The sequence below is a fragment of the Podarcis raffonei genome, chromosome 4 (assembly GCF_027172205.1).
Source record: "Podarcis raffonei isolate rPodRaf1 chromosome 4, rPodRaf1.pri, whole genome shotgun sequence".
NCBI classification, from domain to species: domain Eukaryota; kingdom Metazoa; phylum Chordata; class Lepidosauria; order Squamata; family Lacertidae; genus Podarcis; species Podarcis raffonei.
The window spans coordinates 53,309,351-53,329,960 of record NC_070605.1 but is presented as its reverse complement, the minus strand read 5'-3'; the positions used below and the strand labels follow the sequence as shown (position 1 = coordinate 53,329,960).

Here is a 20,610-nt window from a genome sequence, read left to right as displayed (position 1 = left end):
CGACTCTTGTTTCCTTTTCCTTGTGCCTTCATTGCCATAGCTTCTCTTAGCTTGCAGACTTTGCGTTACCACAGAAAGAAAATCTTTTCTGGTCAGTGGCAGCAAGGCATTCTGTGAATGTGTGAAAGCATTTGCTTAGGTCACAGGCATGGCCAAACTTGGCCCTCCAGCTGTTTGAGGACTACAATTCTCATCATCCCTGACCACTGGTCCTGTTAGCTAGGGATGATGGGAGTTGTAGTCCCAAAACAGCTGGAGGACCATGTTTGGCCATGCCCGGCTTAGGACATGGGAGCATCCAGCTAAAGGCTGTCCACCCCACTACAGTCAAAACCAGATATTTTCCCCATTATGATTCCTGTATCATTTTTGTCTTTCTCACTAACACCATCCAAGCTGCAGATCTTGCTTTGGTTCCTCTTTGCCTCTCTTGCTGCCTGAGTTCCCTGAGGCTTTCTCCCACTTACTGCATCACACAATCCTTCCTTTTATCCTTCAAATAATCTTTTAAGAACCTGCTGTCTCCATGGAATCTTTTGACAGCCGTTCGTTCTGAACATGCTCTATGGAACAACCCCAAACATGCTGGGCCATTACAGCAGGTGGCCGAAAGGGTCTTTGTTATATTTTTTGCTTCCTACATGTGTTTATAACAGTCTCCTGTGAATAAATGTTCCATAATTGCTTCTCACTGGGTGTAAAAGCCCCAAATGAAATACAAAAGGGAAAAAAGACACCTCTAGAACTGATCATTATCTCAGCAGCCGTTTCCCCTTGATTTTTCCAAGGTTTTGTAAACAAAACTGTATGTCCAACATAAATTAAACTTGCTGTCAAGTTTCATTTTGCCAAGGCCAGGTCCAGCATTGATGTTTCCTTCCATGACCTATACTATTTCCAGATTAATCTTCACTCCATAAATTTAGGGCTAGCCCCAAAAATACAGAACAAGATTCCTTGTTGACAGAATCTCTCTTTTAGTAAGGGAAGAGGGGTGGCTCATGGGGAAAAGATTCAGCTGTAATTGCTCTGCCTTCTAGTTCCAAACTCTCAGTCACTAGCTTGAAGTAGAATCACTGCTCCACAAATATACATGCACTGATGAAACAGAAATAGATATACTTATTACCAAGCTGTATCAAACACCACATGGTACAAACAAAAGCATGGTAAAGAGTAATTAGATCTGTTTTAATTGACCCTGTATGTGCACCTCGGTGTAGGGGAAGGAGGGCTACAAAGAGAGGTGGTTTGGGTGGTGCCAGAATGGAAGGCTCCTTAGAAACTCAGGTGCAAGAGGGTTTGTGTCTTTATTTGCTTAAGCAGAGGCAATTCAGAGAGATTCTATCTTGAATTCTTTGTTGCAGAAGAATAGGAGAGGAAAATTTTCTAATCAGGCATTCATTCACTCTTCTTCTAGAAATTGCTATGATTTAATGTGCATACCTATAATTTAGTCTTCCTTTAAAAAATTACCTTGTAAAAGATTTTGAGTGTTGCCTTTTTACATTTTAAAACATTCCTTCCCCTTCCTTTTTTCCTATGTAGAATGTGTTGTAGCATATCATAAGTTTGTTGACGTCAATGCCTTGGGTCTGGCAGTAGCAGCCCTTAGCAGCTATGACAGTAACATGCGAGCAGCAGCGTACTATGTCCTGAGCTCTTTCCGCTCTCACCTGGAAGGGGCTCGGTTTAGAGAACAGAAGCAGGTAAGGAGTTAACTTTAGCTTTTCTAAAGTATGCAGTGGTTTGAAAACATGCCTAAGACTAAACTTGCTCTGAAAGCATCTCCTAGGATAACTGTACAGTGGTACCTCGGGTTAAGTACTTAATTCCTTCCGGAGGTCCGTTCTTAACTTGAAACTGTTCTAAACCTGAAGCACCACTTTAGCTAATGGGGCCTCCTGCTGTCACTGCGCCGCCGGAGCACAATTTCTGTTCTCATCCTGAAGTAAAGCTCTTAACCTGAGGCACTATTTCTGGGTTAGTTGAGTCTGTAACCTGAAGCGTATGTAACCTGAGGTACCACTGTATTGCTAACTGCCAAAGATGTCAATATGCTTCTGATTTTCAGGGTACTATGTAACTTCCTTGCCCACCTCCCAGATTTCCAAATTATGTATAGGACTCAACCCACGAGTGAAATATAGAACTTAATATTTCTCATTCATTTGTATTAGTAATCATTTCTCCATCACTTCAATTCAGTTATAGTAGGATAGGTATTATAATTCAATTGAGTATAATTTCTATACTATGATTAATAATAATAATAATCATAATAATAATATCTTTATTGTCATTGCCCCCTCTCGGGGACAACGAAATTAACATATACTTTCTGCAGTTTCTGATGAAAATCATACTGTGTTGTCATATGAGGACTGTACAATTGAGCAGTTACTGATAGGATCGTACAACCAATTTCCTAATTATTTCTCTCTTTTTGTCTTGTGCTTCAGTTGGCTTACCTTATGGATGTTGTGCAGAATGGAATCAGACAACCGAATCTCAGATTTACGTTCCCTTTGGCACTGTATGTTTCAAGAGTAGCCCACCAAATGCTAAAGCCAGGTATTCTAGAATAAGTTACACCTGCTCTCTAATCGTTCTTAATTCATAAGATAACCATTTTGTTTCTGTTAAATTGTGGTTGGTTTTGTTTCAGAATGTAAAACAATGGCTTTTAGTAAAATTGTTACTTCCATTTTAGATATCCCTGTGATCATGAAATGTTTGTCAGACTTGTCATGCTGGAAAATAAGAGATTTTTAAGATGAGCATAGAAATTTTCTTGAGTTTAATAATGGAAATGATAAGGGCGTTTTTCATGCTACAATAACCATTCTGTTTTCTTCCCAGAGGAGCACATGTACACAAAGCTGAACAAGTTCCTTCTATCTCATCAGTATTTGGATTTGAAGAAGGTGCCTGGATTTTTTCAGCTTTTCTACAGTTTTGATTCAGAGGTAATAGAAATCTGTGTAGTGTAAACTGTCATTCATGAATAGCACAATTGTTTGCTTTCTGTTCTCTGTACACAAAAATCTGGTACCTGTCAAGTAATTCTGAGAATCTTTCTTTTCTTTTCCTGTCTGCTGCAACCAAATCACTATGTAAATAGTCTTTATAGTTGGTTGCAGCACCCAGGATCCTTCATTTCTAAACTCTGAGCATGGTAAAAGAGTCATTGTTCAGACACTGAGATTGGTGTCCATGCGGCAGCCGCCTCTTCCTGTTATGCAATTCTGTTCATGCATGGCCTCTTAATTTTTTCCTTCTGCCATTCACCACATTTTTGAAATACATCCCAAATTCCATATTTGCATTACTTTTTTTAAAAAAGTATTTTTATTAAATTTTATCCATATAACCCAAATAACAAAATACAGCAAACAAAACACATAAAAACTAAACCAAACCACGGCAGGCATGGGATGTTACATTCACAAGAAAAAATGGTGAAGCTGGTTATCCGTGTGTTTGCGATAAGATACAGACAGACAAGTGGAGCATCTTTTTTTCCTACATTCAGTATGTGACTGTATAAGAAGTCACATTCTGAATGCAGAAAAATGATGAAAATTGTTTAATCCGTTTAAAGTAAGAAATGTGTGTTATATTTAGCAGCATCATAAAATACTGGCATATCTGGAATTTAGGTTTTTGTGTCTCTGTCTGCAGCATCATGTGGTTTTTTCCTTCTTTCTTCATCTTTATCCGATCTGTTTGAGACATTCCTGTAGAGTGGAAATAGAGTGGAAAAGTTACAATAGTAATTTATGCTCCCTCTTTATTTTCCAGCACAAAATGGAACGTGAATGGATTCTTGCAATTATTGGGGAAGGACTCAAAGACAAACACTGCTATGAACTATATGATTATCAGAGAATTTTCCATGTCATTCTGTCTTTCTTCCATAGTCCACTGTGTGATGAATCCTCCCAGGTAAAATACAACTGAAACATATACAAAAGCAAAAAGCAAAAAGAAAACATTGAAGACTTTTTCTCTAAGAACTACTCTCATTCAATCATATATTAAAAGTAAAACATCCAGTTAAGTCTTTAATGTGTCAAGAACTGTAACATCTGTGGCTATCTTTAGATCTCAACATAGTCTATAGTAATAATATTCTAAGGCTGCGATCCATGCTTGCTTACTTGAGAATAAACTTGGACACAGTACTGACTTCTGAGTGAATGTGCACAGAATTACTCATAATTCATGAAGAAACAAGCAATCCTTGTTTTGTGCAGGGGTTACATTCCAGACTCCCACGCTTGTCTGTGCGACCTGCATAAAGCATTTCCTCCCTTGTTCCAACCTTTTAGTGATGTTTTCAGGTCACTTCTGGGTTTGGTGTGCATGCATGATTGTGCAGCAACCAGTCACTGCCTGTATGTTAATTTATATATCATTACTGTTTCTCTCCCCCACCTCACCCCAATATTTGCTAGTAAGGTTTTATAAAACTTAGTCATTATGTATGAATAGAAAGCTTGAGACAAAATTTGAAAATAACAAGCTATCTCCTAAGACCAAAGAGTGTGCTAAAAAGGGAGGGGGGGAGTATTGTAAAATTGTTGAAAACACTAGAACCACAAATATTGGGGTACTCTTTATATTAACACATGGAAGCAAGATATAGGTCACCAAGTACCCCTAGAATGTCTGTCTGCATTCTGGAAGAGTCATGGTACCATTTTGCATGCATTTTAAGGCGAGGTATTGAAGACAATGTTCAGATGGATACTGTAGATTCTGCCCACACTCATGAGAAAATAATTTCCAGAGTGACGCCATCTTTGATATATTCACTCCAAAAGACTGTTGGTCTCAAAGGTGCCACAGAACTCTTTTATTGTGTTTGCAGATAATTAGATCTAGTTGTTTTCCCCTTGTTTCATTCTCAAAGGCTTAAAATTGCAGCTGTGAAAGTTATTAAGGACATCTTATGTAACTAAATAATTATTAATATTTTTTTGTCTTTCAGCATCAGATTCTGGAAATACTTCAAAATGCTGCATACATCACCAAAGCTGCCTATCAGCTAATAAGAGATCACAGCCTATTAACTTGGATAATATCTGTACTAGATAAAAGGTGCATAGAAGAGTATTCATGATTGATTGCTAAATAATTTCTTTCTTTCACCTTTTTAAATGTGCATATGCAAGAGAGCAAGAAATTAGGACAAGCATTTTTTGCTCGTAGAGGTCATGGTATGCCACTAAGGCAGCTATCCTAAGAACATTTACAAGGATGCCAGCTTCAGTGAACAGACTTTTGAGTAAACGTGAATACAGTTGCACAGTGAAACAGCTTAAGCCCTTTAAATCCTTTTACTTAGAGATACTTCAAAAACTTTGATTCTGTTAAAGTGTTAGCCTGTACATATAATTATCAACTTAGTTAAGGATTATTAACTATAGTTGCCATGTAGTCTGATGCTGTACTCCATGTGCCTGCAAAGACTTGAGTTCATTAACTGGAATTTAACAGAGTGTTCTATTGCTTCTTTGGAGAAAACATTTTATTAATACTCTGTTGTCCTTGTTTGTTGAAGAAAACTTGGCCTCTAAATATGTTTCTGAAATGTAATGTAACTGAATAATAGTCAGAAAACTGGCTTTAGCAATGTTTTATTTAAAAGCTGAATCTCCTGTTCTTGAAACTCAATTTACATTGTCCAGGGACTAATGAAGAGGTTCTGAGGATTGTTATGCTGTTAGTGGGAAAATGACACTGGGTTGTTCTGCCCATGGTTGCTGCTACTGTGGTTTGCTTTTAACAACTTCAGCACTCTTCAGCTTAGGTCCCATATTAAACTGGTATGAATTAAAAGAAATGGGATCCCATTTTTGGCTTGCAGCATTCATCTCTGAAAAACGGTTGAACAAAGTTTCTGTTTTCACACAATTTCTCAGTACACACACGCGCGCACACACACACACACACACACTCTGTAGTGTTTGATGTGGGAAATGTGAATTACCTAAATGCATGTTCAAAGTCTACTCAAGGTTTAAATCCTACAGTGACTCTTTCAAATAAATACATCAACAGGAACGTACACTCTGGATTCAGTGTTGGATTTCCCCCTTCCATTTAATTTTTTCCCCTCAGGTGAAAGACAATATTAAAGGTAACATTTTGTGTACCCAGCTCATGGGACTGGTGGATAATGGTTGAGAAATATTATTTTTTAAATGCTATTTTGGTGCACTATTGTAATCTGGTTTGCTATAAAATAAACATGGAACATTTTTTATTAACTTTTTTTCCCCTTCCTTCCTTTCTTCATTCTAGGTTTCTGGAATCCAAGATGCTAAGCAGTGTCATCTCTTTAGTCCATACTCTTTGGGTAACCAATTTAGGAGATAAACAAAAGTCACTTGGAACACCTGATACGGAGCTACTAGAGAATCAGAGATTCCTTCCTCTCCAGCTTGTCAGTGAATTTCTTCACATTTTATTAATGCTTCTTAAACACATTCGGTATGTATGTCCTTCTGTTTAATGTATAATGTAGCTGGAATTAAATTTCATTGAACCTTGAGTTTTTGTAATATCTCAAAATTCACCTTTTATTTTTCATTGTAAATGGCAACAATCATTTTTTTAAAAATTAGCGTATCTTCAGAGATCTGAAATGCATTGGTTGGTACTTGCTAATGTCTAAGTGGCCCACTCATCATTTCTGCTCAGTGGGAGCCTGTCTTCAATACATTGTGCTTTTATTTATTTTACAGAATATCTTTCTCACCTTTCTAAATTGTAATCAAGGCTGTGAGCTGGGGCCATGGAGAAGCCCTGCTGAAGTCTGCTTAGCATTCAGTAGTCTATGCCTTCTTAAAACTATTGCATATCGTATTTTTCGGCCACTGCAATTCTTCAGAGCCTTAGTTCTCAGTGAATTTTGGCAGTTCTTAAGCCTTAGAGTCATTTTCACCCCTAACAAGATGTTATACCTGATTTTTTCTCTTTTCACTGACCCGTTTTCCGTTCCACCTAACCCTTATACTGTGTAATTCTTGCTACTTGAGTTCACTACATTGCATTCACCAGTAAAACAAATTTAGCTTTTTATTTTTGTTTACCGTGTACCAGCATTTTCAGGAAAGACATACACTAAAAACTATGTACATCAAGCACTTAAGTAACCCTGCCTGAAAAGTGTATGCATGTTTGGAAGAAGGAAGTAGATTCAAAACCCATGAAAATGAATTGGCTATTTGAACCCAACTAGCACATGTATTGTTGTTTGGGAGTGTTATTCCTACTATGGCTTGGTTCATATGCGACATTAAAGCATCATTTAAAATAAGCTATGGTTTAATGCCCATAAGCATGTTGCTCCTACCTCACTCTTGACTGTACGGTATGGGAGAGGAAACAAGCCAGAGTCTGGCTTGATGTGAACTGTGTACCCAGCCTTGAGGTTTGTTTCCTCCCAGGTTTGCACATCATGACAAGCCAGGCTCTGTCTTGTATCCTCCCCTGCAGGGCATAGTAACAGTGGAAGAGAAAAGAAGCGCTCATGTATACTAAACCATAGTTTATTTAAACTACAGTTTAATATTGCATGCAAGCCAGAGCAAATTATGCAACCTGATAACAAACGATAACTCAAATCAGTAGCCTTCATGTTTCACTGCTGTCTTTTTGCTGCAATCTTATCTCCCTCAGACTCTTATTTTGTGTTAGACAAAAATTAAATAAACCGTCACTTGTTTCCAAACAAAAGCAAATTTTTAGTTTAGTTACCATTTGGGTTGAGCATTGTAACCTTTGTTTTCTCCATCTCCTGCCAAATAGGACCAACTTGGATTCTGCCATATTGATTCGGTTTTTCAGCACGTTGAGTTCTGTATTGGAATACCGCGTTGTGGTTTTTGAGGCCTTCAGACAAATGGGAAGATTCACTGTGAATGAGCATGTCCTTTCAAACAAAGATGTTCTGCTGCTCTTGCACAAGTGGAGCATAATTGGCAAAGACGTGGAACTTCAAGATGTTCTTCAGATATTTGCTCAACAGTACCAAATAAAAGAATTGCTTAGTAAGTTCTAAATATATCATGTGTTTTAAATAAGGTCAGCTATTTTCTGCTGAATTCTGAAAGTACTGAACGCAACAGCCAGCTCATCATATTTCATCAAATGCATGGAAGAAGAGGAAGCCCTTAACCACACACTAAAAAGATATTATTGTTGGCCCGAGGCAGGCTTCCTCGGGAAGTTTGAAAAGGGAGTAGAAATCATTAAAATATATGTGTACTTCATTAATAACATCAGACATGATCCAAGAAAAAGGATTTCATATCTCCCTTGGGTTTTTTTTGTCTAGTGGTAAACTTCATAGAACATCACCATATGCTCTTTATATAAAATGAAGCTCTGAGTATAAGTGACTTTCATCATGTCAGTTTGCCAGGATCTGCTTAGGACAGTCGAGGCCTTACCCAAACACTTTTCCCTTTCCTGAGCCTTTGTAGGGGTGGATAATTAAGGAGCAGAGACCTGTGTGGAAGCAGAAACCATTTTAGTTTGTGTGATCCCACACATAAAACACCACTGAGATGGGTAAATAAAAGAAAGAGTTCTCATTTTTAAGATAGTGGGAAATTGTTTTTGTTAATGTAGATTTAAAAGAGAGGGCTTATAATAATGTTTGTTTAGAGAAAATATTTTTGGCAGCATTCATGCAAAATCTATGGAGTGATGATAATCTCAAGATAAATGTTCAGGTCTGGGCTTCCTGCAACTGAGCTATTTGTTTTGTTGGGATTTGGTTGAACTTTTAACCTGTTACTTTCCAACTTTAAAAGCATAATTCAGCAAGAGGTTCTATCTGTCCTTCTGTCTCACTTTTAAATAAATACTGAATTGATTAATTTATTACCCTTCTTCCTTAGGTGTGAATATGTCTTCGCAGCAGTGCAGGAGAGGTTAAGACAGGTGCAAGATGATGGTTGTGCAGAGTCGTGAAAAAATCAGTTTACACCTTTTGAAACCTCTCCTGTACCAATGTGAAGACATCTGCTTGCTGCAACTTGGAGACATCCAAGTACCCACTGAGAAACATTTTTCACAATAAGACCAACAAATACTTTTCAGAAAGTTCAAATTTTCTCATTTTTCTTTAAATTATTGTAAGTATTTTGTTTGTTTTCTTCTACTACAGAAAACATTAAAGACAAAAACAAAGCACAAGCACCATTTCGAACATCATCCCGACTTGTTCGGAAGAAGAATGAAATTGAAACAGAGCCAGAAACAGCATCTGAGCAGGGGGAGAAATATTTAGAGGAATGCAGATCTGTCCTGAGATCTGTGCTTTTCCACTGGGAACCTGTATTCCTGGATATGCCAGCAAAGCATTCAAAAGAGCACAATGGAGATGACAATCCTGGTCTTACGTGTAAGATTGCTTACTTAGTATTCAGATGGCTAGTGAAGTCTCTTCTCGACAGCAGCTTCAACGTGCAAAATGTACTTTTGACTTTCAAGTGGTTTGAAAAGAGTGCTTTGCAAAACAGCACTGTGGTAGATGAGATTCTTAAAGATTCAACTCTCAAAAGTGGTATATTTAAGCTTTACAGTACTGTCTACAATTCCTGTGAAGAGAAGGCCATGGAACTGAGTGATCTCTCCTTGCTTAATGGAATCATGCTGCACCTACTAGATTCCCAGAACCTGACCAAAAATGCTTTTCATGAGACTGTGGAAAGGTTCTGCCTCTCGGCAGTAACAGAGGAAGAAAGAACGAAGAAAGGTAATGTTATTTTCAGCAAGGAAGTTGAGGAGAAACTAAGCATATAATCTTTCCCCCCATAAAACTTCTTGAAATTTTGCCTTTTGCTATAATATGGTAATTCCAGAAGATACTAAGAGATTAACTAGTAATGTAGAGTAGGATATTCTGGTGACATTAAAATTGATTGAGAAATTAAATAAGCCTGAGTATGGTAAGGGATATTCTAAGGGATAAAGTGTTGTTTAACATCAATAACCCATGTTCGCTTAATGAAGTATCAAATGTTCCATTTTAAAAAATGTATTGGAAACGCTGCCATTTAAAATAAGCAGAGTAAATGATGAATATAGATCAACTTTTAAGAAAAGATCTTGATTGTGACAATTATTTTCTTATTTCCTAGGGGCAAGCATATTCCTCACTTCTGTTTACATTGGAGATCTTTGGCTGGGAGCAAAGCAACCAGACACATTTATAACCCATGTTAAACTGATACATGGAACAGCAAATGGTAAACAAAAGAATGATGATCAAAAAGCACGGGAACCTGAAGAAGCCATAGCTTCTCTCTGCAAAGACATTTACCCATTCTTAATTCATCACCCTGTCTTTCAATCTTAAATGTAAAGTGTGTGTCATGCTTTCAGATCTTGATGGGGGGGAGGCTGCCATAAAGAGAACTATTTTGGAACTCATAACTTATTTGTAATTATGTATCACGAAAGATACGATGTACTTTTAAACTGGATTTTGAATAAATATTTACTGCTTTTTTTCCAGAAGTTTTGAAAGCTGATTTTCAAGGCTTTTGATGTATTATGTTTTAAGATGCCTGCCCACTAAAACCAAAACACCTGACTCACAGTTAGAATGGTTGGTTGACTCAAAAACAAACTGAATAGGTGACAAGAAAAAAAATTCAAGTCATCACCCTACATCGATTTTCTACATTCACTTCTTTAAAAGACTCGTGCAGAATTAGGGCTTCATAGACACCAGGGCCAGTAGGAAGATGTTTTTGGGAACACTAACATGCAATTCCTATTTGGACCCCCTCAGAGAAATAGTGTGAGATGGGTTATAGCAGGCAAGACATGCACTCAATTCAGACAGTGATTTCTGGCTTGTATTACATCTGATCTGGGGAACTAAGATTTAATGTCAGCTAATAAGTCATCATGATTCTGGTTTGTTAGCCCCAGTTCCCTGATTCAGAAATAATACAAGCAGCAATGAAGTGACACAGTAGTAATCCAAACCAGGACCTTACATTTCCTTTCATCTACAGAACACAAAGCATTGTACTTACTTCACGGGTGTAGAACCAGTCCGAGATATATAGAACAAAATAAGGAAAAGAAATGCCACAAAAGAAGCAAGCCCAATCCAAAGGGCTATGACAATTGAATCTGTGGAAAGAAATACAGTATTTATAACACCTTATAAATCCTTAAGGCATTTATTATAGATTTATTATAGATTACTAAGCAATATTACGTCCACTCAAGGAAGGCTTCTTTCCCAAGGAATTGGGGCTGTAGTGGTTTAATTGAGGACACCCTCCTGAAACTCCAAATACTAAAAAAATTAATAGCAAAACATTGCTTTCATTAGTATAGCATTTGAAGTGCATGACTTATATTCTCAGTTTTAATGTAACAGTAAGAGGGAAGCTGTCATTTACTACAATGTTCAAAACATATTAATGTATTCCAGCAGTTAAGTCATTTGAAAACAAAAATATACATTCCATCCAATTTTAATGTATACATACTTGGAAAAGAGTTTCAATGAACTAAGTGGACTGTCTTAGTAGTCAACCTGCACAAGACTGGTACTGAATTTGGTAGTCAACAAATTACTATGCAGTAGTCAAAAACCCCAATCTAAATAAGCAATTTACATGCAGAAAGTGTTTACAAAAACATTAAACTTTTCAAAGGATGTTTTCTTTTTTGTTGTTTTTGCTTTAGTTGGTCACATAGTGCAATACTTACATCTGTTTGCCTTCAGCTTTCTTGCATCAACTGGAAGTAGATCTAAATAATCCATGTAATATTCAAAATCGTAAGTAAAACTGGATGAATTTGTCTTGTTAGCCATCTCAGTACAACCTCCTAGCCAGCTCTAACCCCAACCAACAATTATGATGAGTTGTACTTAAGTGTTCCTATAAAGAGATTCTGTAGTTGTGCAGTTTTTCATTTGAGCAGACATCCTTGAGGAATGCCAAGATACCAGACCCAGTCAGCAGAAATGAAGGTCAGTGTATGGCGATGGTCTCTGGTGCCAGAATGACAAATGTGAACATTCCTTGCGGGAAGTACAAGATGTCATTAACTCTTTTATGTTTTCACTAATACAGAACTAAGTAATAAGAAAAGACACATAGTCAAGTTGGTAAAGAAAACCATGCCAGCAGGTGACAGGCTATCATCATCATCATCATTTTATTCATAACCTGTTCTTCATTTAATATTTCGACCCCACAGCAGGGAAAATGGCAATATACAAAAATTAAGGACTAATTAAAAAGTCAAATAAATAAGAACCCTGTCATAAAACAAACAAAGCTAAATGCAGGGAGGACAACCAACACATTACCAAGATAAACAAACATGACACCCGGCCCACTAAAATAAAGCAAATGGCGTTAGCAACAACTGACACCCCATTTTTCACCTACAGCACTGCCCACTTACTCCCCGTTTCAACAGAGTGATCACTGCAGGAAATGAACAACACCTTTCAATCCTCTCCAATGCACCCCCCCTTTCCCACAACTGACCACGAAACGAACACGGATGTGGGAAATGGGTGGCACGTGGAGACTCCTCAAAGAAGTCTTTTCCACCACACTGGAGTCAGTTGTTTTGCAGGCGCAATGATGCCACTGCTACGTGTGATGTGCTTCCTACTGCCACCTCAAGCAGGTTTTTGAGCAAAACCTGCACAGTGTGCATATTCTTGCTGTTATCATTAGCAGCTGCATCTCTCGAGGTTGGTTGGTGGTACTGAGAATCGTGTCTGTCGAAAAGATTGTAAGAATCACGCAACCCCCCTTTTAAAAAAAAATAATCTTCAGAATCTGTATTTTGGAGTTTTTATTCTTTCATAACTACTTCTCTCAGAAATCACTACCATGCAACCTCGCAAAGACCCTTAGACCGCTCAAGGCGGCTGCTTCCCCCGCGTTGCTATGGTGAACTCCGCAACCTGCCCGACCGAAGCCCTTCTCTGGTGCTGAATCACCCAGCGCCACAGCGCATGCTCCCACCCGCTCTCGAGCGCCGCCGACTCCGCCCCTTCTCCTGGGAGAGGCAAAAGAGAAGGGCTCGGTTTGCGCGCTAGAGCGGCACCGCGTTGCATCTGTTATTTCCGGCGCTGGCGCGGAGGGGAGGGGGCGCGGCGCGGGCGGCTTTGAAAGAGAATGGCGGCGCACCCGGGGGAAGACAGCTCTCTCCCGTTGACGGAGGCGTCCCCTGGCAGCCCGGGGCCCGGAGAGGAGGCGGGGTCCGAGGAGCTGCCCATGGTGTTCCTGTGCGCTGGCTGCAAGCGGCCCGTAGGAGACACGCTCGGCTGGGAGTTCAACGACGAGGACACCAACTGCATCTTGTTGAAGAGTGAGCTACGAGGCGCCCGCCCGCCCGCGCGGCTAATCACCTGGGAAACGCTCTGCGCCCGCCCGCACCGCGGCTTTCCCTCGCGCGTGCAAATATTCCCCCCCCCCCCGCATAAACCAGCATTCAGTGGCTCCTCTCTTGGCTTTGTTCGCGCCCTTCTCGTGTGCTTTACGTAGGTCTTAGGACCCAAGTCTCCCTTCTTGAGGCGGTTTTAGGCTGCGCCATCACTTGAAATTATCTGGGCGACTTGAGAGGGCATTAAAGCAAAGGCATTGCAATAAAAGAAAGTGAATATGGTGAAGTTGCAGAAGGAACAGCAAAACACTTGAAAAGAGAGAACGGGGGAAAGATTCTGCAGTGCTAACGTTGCCATCCTATATTTGTGTGTGTGTCCAGTTATTTTCAGTGGGGTTTTCGCACAGGTAAATGTGCTTAAACTTGCAGCCAAAGATAATTCATGGGACTCAGTTCTAGTGCTAGTGACGTATATGCCACTTTTTAATTTCCAAAGTGTTTTGGAATATGCATTAAACTTACTCCTTGCCACCCGGTTGACCAAAGCATGTGGGCATTATTGTGCCCCTTAGTTGGGACAGAGGTTTTTGCCAACCCACTTCAGTGTTTTCCCATTCTGTGTTGGCGATAAATAGCATAATTGGGCTGGGAGTACTTATGGGAGACTACTTTTCTACTGATCATACATCTTTTGATTTTCAGATGTTACGCTCAATGTTTCAGTGGACAAGGAACAAAAACTTTCAAGCCGAGCAGGCGAATATGGCTGGTAAGCGGTGAAAATCCCAAAGTGAAACAGATGTGTCACACAATAAAGCTTTATGCTAAAGAAGAAAGTCAAAAGAAAGGTTTGCCCTAAAAGTATCCATATGGACTAATAGACAATATGTTTGGACTCCTTTTTATTAGGAAGGGGAATAGGAAGCCACTTTAGAGCAGTTTTTTTTTTAAGCCATCTGTTTTAAGCCTGTTACTCATACTGAATCTTTGAGGAAGTGTGGGATGTATATCTTATTATGTTAGTGTTTTCAGGATTTTTTAGGAGACATTCCTTGGGAAGTGTGTGCATACATAATAAAAATACATAGGTTAATGATCTTCAGTGCTTGCTACTGAGTTGTCACTTCTTAAAATATTTACAAGTGTTCCAAGAAGAGTAATTTCCACACAGTTTTGAATCTGTTTGAACATTCAAGCTACATTGTTTGTGCTTATTGACTAAGACTAAAACTGGTTTAAGAGTTTGGTTTACATCTGCTAACCATCACTCTGAATAGTTGTTTTGTTTTGTTTTTTGTGCACTTGCATGAATGCAGTACATGGGAATTTGCACCTTTTTGACCAAGTCCTTAATAAAAGTCCTGGGAAAACCATTTTTTAAATATTGCTTTCAGTCAGATAAACATACACAACTTGCCTTTAACATTTATTCATAAATAAAGAATGTGTTGTCAACAGGCCTTTTCATTGAGTCATAATCAGTGCTTCGGAAGGACTGATTCTTAAAATGTAATGCAGTGGTTGGAGTACCCAGCAAGGACGTGATAGTGGTGGAATCAGCTATTCTCAAAAGCACGAAGGTCTGGGTGATCAGACCATGGCTGGGGACTCTGCTGGGTAAAACCCAAGAAGCATAAGAAGGTTCTAATAGTGGGTTCCCAACCCGCTTCAGGTTGATCCCTCTGACACCTTTGGCTGTCCTGTCTAACATGGATGCCTGGTCTTGTTTATCCCTCTTGAGACCATAAACAAGGGCCCCCTGTACAAACCAAGACAGTTCAGCTTCTGCCTTATCTGTTATCTCTCAAATAGGCCCCAAGCTGGCTGTCTCCAGGGTGCCTGGCATTGTATTACAAAGCATCACATAGTGCTACATTTTGCCTGACTGCCTTTTCCCAGACTTGCTTGGTTGTTGTGTCTTCTTTATCGTGAAGTGGCCTTCACATGCACAGCTGCTTCTGACACCTGTGGTAATCTCTTGGCCTTCCTTGTAAAGGAAGGTCACCCACTCACAGTCACACTCTAGGCTGTCTTTGCTTTATGATCTAATTAAGTTGAAGAGCAAAGGAGAGAACCGGAAAAAAGGTTGCAATGGTATTAGGTTTTTCAAACCAGATTAATACAACAAAGTATATAAAATAATTCTGTCTGATTGCAATAACTATTTCAGAATAAATTCATATCTTGACTGCATTGCCACAAAATCCCTACTTGGCTGTGAATACCAGTTGGTGATTTTGGAGCAAGGCATTAAGACACAGACCAACCTAGAGGAGTGTTGTGAATCATAGAATTGTAGAGTTGGAAAGGGACCCTGAGGGTCATCTAGTCCAACCCCCTGCAATGTAGGAATCTCAACTAAAGCATCCATGACAGATAGCCATCCAACTTCTGCTTTAAAACTTCCAATGAAGGAGAGTCTGCAACCTCCTGAGGGAGACCGTTCCACTGTTGGAAAAGTTCTTCCTGATGTTTAGTGATGATAACTAGGAGTGGGCAGGAAAGCCAGGTATGCTGCTAGAAGCTCCTCAGAAGGAGGACAGGATAAATCCTTTTTATTTAAAATATATGTAAAAAACAACTTTCCACTAATTGTTTTATGCCATTTGTTTAATTTGTACTGGAGGTGGTACATTGCTGTGTTCCAAATTACAACATGAACATGTTAAAATGATGTTACATATTTTCTAAGTGATGCTTTGCTTTACAGCATGCTTGAAACCTTGTTTTGCACTGGGTGCAACATGACCCTTGGAAGCATTTACAGATGCACTCCGAGACATCTGGATTATAAACGAGATTTATTTTGCTTAAATGTTGATGCTCTTGAAAGGTAAGCAAAGCAATAGTTCTGTTTGCCTTTCTTCCGATGATAATTGATTATTTAAATACTCTTAAAACTGGACAACTTCCTCAATACTCCAGGTTATTTCTGATGTGCGTAAAGTTTTTTGCGGGGAGGGGAGGAACAGTAGCGCAAATATTTTTCTGTTCCTCCATGGAAGGAAAAAATGAATCAAAACTGGCCTTCGTTTTTGTTTGCATTCAGCTAGGTAACAATGAGGAAAACATCAATTTCTTCCTCTCTTTCCCCACTACCACCCCCCCAATCCTTTACCATTCTGTGCAATAAATACCCGTCATTTCCAGAGATGAGACTTCATTGACAATTGCTTGCAAGTAGCATTTTCTAACACAGAGATAATAGTGTGCATTGTGTTCTCTGAAACATATCCAATTACCATACTTTCCTTAGCAACCATTGAAAAATTATCCTTGAATGCGTGCTTGGGTAACTACAAATAGAGGATTGTGATCTAACTGTGATAGAGGATTGTGATCTCATCTCTTCCTTCAGATGTATTTTGAAAACTTTTTCATTTAGGCTTGTCTTCACAACATGCATTTTCTTTTTAAATCCATCAGGATTTATTGATCTCTTTGTTACTATTTTTGGTATGTTGTGTTCCACGTTGCTATTTTTTTAATGAAAGTGCAGATTATAAATTTGTAAATAAATAATCTGCATTGCTCAAAATTCAAGTATTATGCAAATTAATACAAGCATAGCATGGGAGCACAGTAATAAGTATTGCAATGCATCATTAAGTTATTTTGGTGTTTTCAAGAACTGACCATTTTGTTGAATTGGTTTTAATTTTAGACATTGCACTTGTAAAGTTCTAATTGCTATCCTTTTTAATTTAATTATTTAATGCATTGATATCTTTAGGGTAATATCTTTAGGGTGAAATCTTCCTAAGACAGCTAAGAAAAGTCAATAAAATAAATATAGATGACTTGCAAGATGTGTAGGGGTTACATTTCACGGATTGTATGTAAAGGCAAAATGACACCTAGTCAGACCGACCCTGGAATATCCCACGCAAGCTTCCCTACCTTTCCAGAACCTGGCGCGCCAAATGGGTCATTGCCCCCACAAGGTTACTGGGTTCTGGGTTCTGGCAGGCTGTTGTGTGGGCTCTTGCAAGATCTCACAGGAACATCCAAGATCTTGTGAGAGCCTCCCAGAGCCTGGAAATAATTTTTAAGCTTTCTGCCTTGCCAGCGTTTAATTTATGGGTTTGCCGCTGGCCATCCGCCAAGCGCATAAAGCTGCAATCGTGCAAGTTAAATGTGCACACAAGTTGTGAGTTAACTGTACACCAAATACCAGTATTACAAATTATACCAGTAAAGTAAGGATTAAAACATGAATCTATCATAAAATTATCAAGGAAATATCAAGGAGAACATAAATGTTCTTAAAATTCTCTTTAAAATCACCTGTGAAGGGGCCATGTGAGGAGAGGTGTTCAAAGATACAGGGCTACCACTAAAAATGCCCTGTCCCAGGTACCTACTAATCTCATGGTCCGTAATCAGGAACCAGAGAGCAAAGGCTCTGAAGCCAATCTCAGGGCCTGTACAGGGCCATAGAGTTGCATAGGGTTGAGAAAGATGTCATTTCATTCTTCATCCCCCTCCTGAAACCTGCCCCTCATACATTCTGTAAGACGTCTGTTCTGAGCTGGCTTGACCTTGAGGCTGAAGAGGAACATTCCTGTTAGGGATTGGGGATGCACCAGAACATGTTGCTGCAGGTCATCACTTGTCATACATCTATTTGGAATTTCATCACCTGCCTTACGTACATAGCCCTACATTCTCAGGTGGACCTTCACCCAGGTAACCTGGCAGGCTCTACTTATAATGCAGGCTCTCATTACTTAAAACAAAATAGTGGGAAGGGGCCAACCAGCCTGTAAATAATGTGTGCATTTCAATTACAGTGGTACGTCGGGTTACATACGCTTCAGGTTACATACTCTTCAGGTTACAGACTCCGCTAACCCAGAAATAGTACCTCGGGTTAAGAACTTTGCTTCAGGATGAGAACAGAAATTGTGCAGCAGCAGCAGGAGGCCCCCATTAGCTAAAGTGGTGCTTCAGGTTAAGAACAGTTTCAGGTTAAGAATGGACCTCTGGAACGAATTAAGTACATAACCAGAGGTACCACTGTACTGAGTATGTAGAGTCATGACTGCTGTCTCTGGTAAATTATTCTTCAGCTAATAAATGCTCACACTTTTATTGGGTGATTGTGATGTTACTTATAACTGTACAATGTCCAAGTTATACCTTAGGGTCCTCGGAACAAAAAGCTGAAATTGATGAAGAGCCTCTAACGCTTGAAAGTCGAGCTAGTTTAGAAGAGTCACTAGGAAGGGTAAGATGGTTATTTTATGTTTTATGTTTTACTTTTTTCAGATGTGAAAGATGGTGTGATGATGGTTCCTTCTTAAAATCCCTCTTCTTAAGAAATACAGTAATCATGTCAGTAGATCTTGTTAAGGGAAACGGGGGAGAAAAGAGACATGAGATTCTTTTTGTACTCCTATATGAGAAAATAATGGCAATTTGCAACTGGGGATGCAGATGTGTTGAAATATGCATGCAGCTGCTGAGTTCTCCATGTAGTTCTGGCTGGAGATCAATGTGCAATGTAACCCTAACCCCAAACGGACAGAGCATGCTGTCATCCTCTGATCATGCCAGTCAACCAGAAGGTTGGTGGTTCAAGTCCACCCAGGGATGGCTGTGGGCAGGATTCCTGCATTGCAAAGGGTTGGACTAGATGATTCTTGCAGTCCGTTCCAGCTCTATGATTCTATGATCTCTACCATATGGGGGAAGGTGACATCCATTCCTGTCTTCTGTGATCCTACTCATGACATATTGAGGAGGCAGGATGAGCGTCAGGTATACTGGCTTGTAATTCATTTGTGGGCCCATGAATTTGGGACACAACTTATAATTAACATCTAATGTAAACTAAAATGTTTCTCGCCCCCCCCCCTTACTTAACAGGCAGAAACGATTTTGAAGGCATTGGAGCAGCGATTATCTGTAGTTGAATCAAGTTTTGCATCTCTTCACAACATTGGCTGAATAATTATTATTGATATTACTAATAATATTGACACTTGAGTTTGAAGTATGTTGAATCACTGCTGGAGTTGTCTGGTTAAAAACAAGGGTTTCCCAGTGTCCTAGAGCTTGTAAATGCAGACACCTGAGGAAGGAGAATACTTCTGGAAAGCCAGACATCCTTTGGAAATTCTGGTCGTGAATATTTTTGGTTTTTTTAAAAAATCTTTTTTTACTCTCATCTTTTCTAAATCACTGAAATGCAAATATTGTTATCAATATTCTCTTGTACCTTTTTTGGTTTTATATTTTGATTTATATTTCTTTTATTATTTTTCACATTGCTTTTGGCAGATTAGGAGCAAGTGTGGCTAACCTGCTTTTTCTGAAGAAGAATGGCAGCAGTAGTGTGTTAGCTGCTTAATAGATCAATGGAATAACACTTTCATTTATAGTGGCAGCTGTTTAGTCTTCTGTTAGTTGTGGGTACTGATATAATGAGCCGTGTTGGCTGAACCTACATCTGTGGAACTTGTTAGCTTGTTTAAATGATTCAATTGTTAATGTTTATACTCCAGCCTTCCAAGAATTAGGTTTAAATTTCACAGAAGATGCTAGCAGTGGCCTGATGAGAATTTCAAAAGTAAAAAAGGAGCAAGTGGTACTTTGACTGTATTGTCTTTTTTGTAAATAAAATAATAAAATATGATAGAACTCTGCTTCAGTTTTATAACAGTATTATGTACAAGTTATTTAGAGAGATTTGATTCCTAGTACTGTGACACTTGAATAAGTGTAAATAGTGCTGTAAACGTTTCATTAAAAAAATTCTACAGCTGAACTGGAATTTAAAACTGTTCAGTAAAAGTGTTTTATTGCAGGTCTTTGTGCTCGTTCTTAATCACCTCGTCCTCCAAATTGAAGCTTCATGCCGTTTGCCAAACTTGAATGCCTTTCATATTCCAAATAACCTAGGTGCCATTAGTCATCACAGAGTTTTCATTATGCTGCAGCACATTCTGTTCACATCTAATTGCAGCACATCATGCTGTTTCATCCTTATTTTCTCTTTCTTTAAAAAAAATGGAAAACAGGCACTGTTCACCAAGAAAAGGCTTTTATAAAATAGATGCTTATATATAGTAGTAATTCTAGCTGTAATGAAGCTGGAAGCTCAAGCAAACATTGCCATGTCTTTTCAAGTTAATTTGGTAGGATTTCTATCTTGGCATGTGAATAAAACTAAAGGTAATTGGCATCATTAAGTCATGGAAATTTGCT

General features: G+C 38.9%; 3 protein-coding genes across 5 annotated transcripts in view; 2 read left to right on the top strand and 1 right to left on the bottom strand.

Annotated features, from left to right (window-relative positions):
• Nucleotides 1-10,536, top strand: part of URB1 (URB1 ribosome biogenesis homolog) — a 47,084-nt gene extending 36,548 nt beyond the window's left edge. The window contains exons 31-39 of the mRNA XM_053386592.1: nt 1,549-1,709; nt 2,463-2,574; nt 2,863-2,969; nt 3,805-3,948; nt 4,997-5,106; nt 6,313-6,501; nt 7,822-8,063; nt 9,188-9,778; nt 10,164-10,536. Of these exons, the coding sequence (XP_053242567.1) occupies nt 1,549-1,709; nt 2,463-2,574; nt 2,863-2,969; nt 3,805-3,948; nt 4,997-5,106; nt 6,313-6,501; nt 7,822-8,063; nt 9,188-9,778; nt 10,164-10,381 (1,874 nt within the window). The 3' untranslated portion in view covers nt 10,382-10,536. The remainder of the gene's footprint in view (nt 1-1,548; nt 1,710-2,462; nt 2,575-2,862; nt 2,970-3,804; nt 3,949-4,996; nt 5,107-6,312; nt 6,502-7,821; nt 8,064-9,187; nt 9,779-10,163) is intronic.
• On the bottom strand, nt 3,544-13,010 carry MRAP (melanocortin 2 receptor accessory protein). 3 transcript variants are annotated; one of them, XR_008330208.1, is made up of 5 exons: nt 11,758-13,010; nt 11,245-11,338; nt 8,466-8,523; nt 7,771-7,905; nt 3,544-3,740 (listed from the first exon to the last, which is right to left on the bottom strand). XR_008330208.1 is itself a non-coding variant. In XM_053386603.1 (4 exons), the coding sequence occupies exons 1-4, from the start codon at nt 11,861-11,863 to the stop codon at nt 7,857-7,859; spliced, it is 336 nt and encodes a 111-aa protein (XP_053242578.1). In that variant the 5' UTR covers nt 11,864-13,010; the 3' UTR covers nt 7,796-7,856. The 3 variants fall into 3 exon arrangements, 1 of the variants encoding a protein (XP_053242578.1); XR_008330209.1 differs by lacking the exon at nt 8,466-8,523; XM_053386603.1 differs by lacking the exons at nt 3,544-3,740; nt 8,466-8,523 and adding an exon at nt 11,070-11,169 and having other exon boundaries at nt 7,796-7,905; nt 11,258-11,338.
• Nucleotides 13,011-13,107: 97 nt separating this feature from the next.
• Nucleotides 13,108-20,209, top strand: MIS18A (MIS18 kinetochore protein A). Its single transcript, XM_053386602.1, has 5 exons — nt 13,108-13,383; nt 14,101-14,167; nt 16,109-16,231; nt 18,535-18,628; nt 19,270-20,209. The coding sequence occupies exons 1-5, from the start codon at nt 13,191-13,193 to the stop codon at nt 19,348-19,350; spliced, it is 558 nt and encodes a 185-aa protein (XP_053242577.1). The 5' UTR covers nt 13,108-13,190; the 3' UTR covers nt 19,351-20,209.
• Nucleotides 20,210-20,610: the final 401 nt, after the last annotated feature.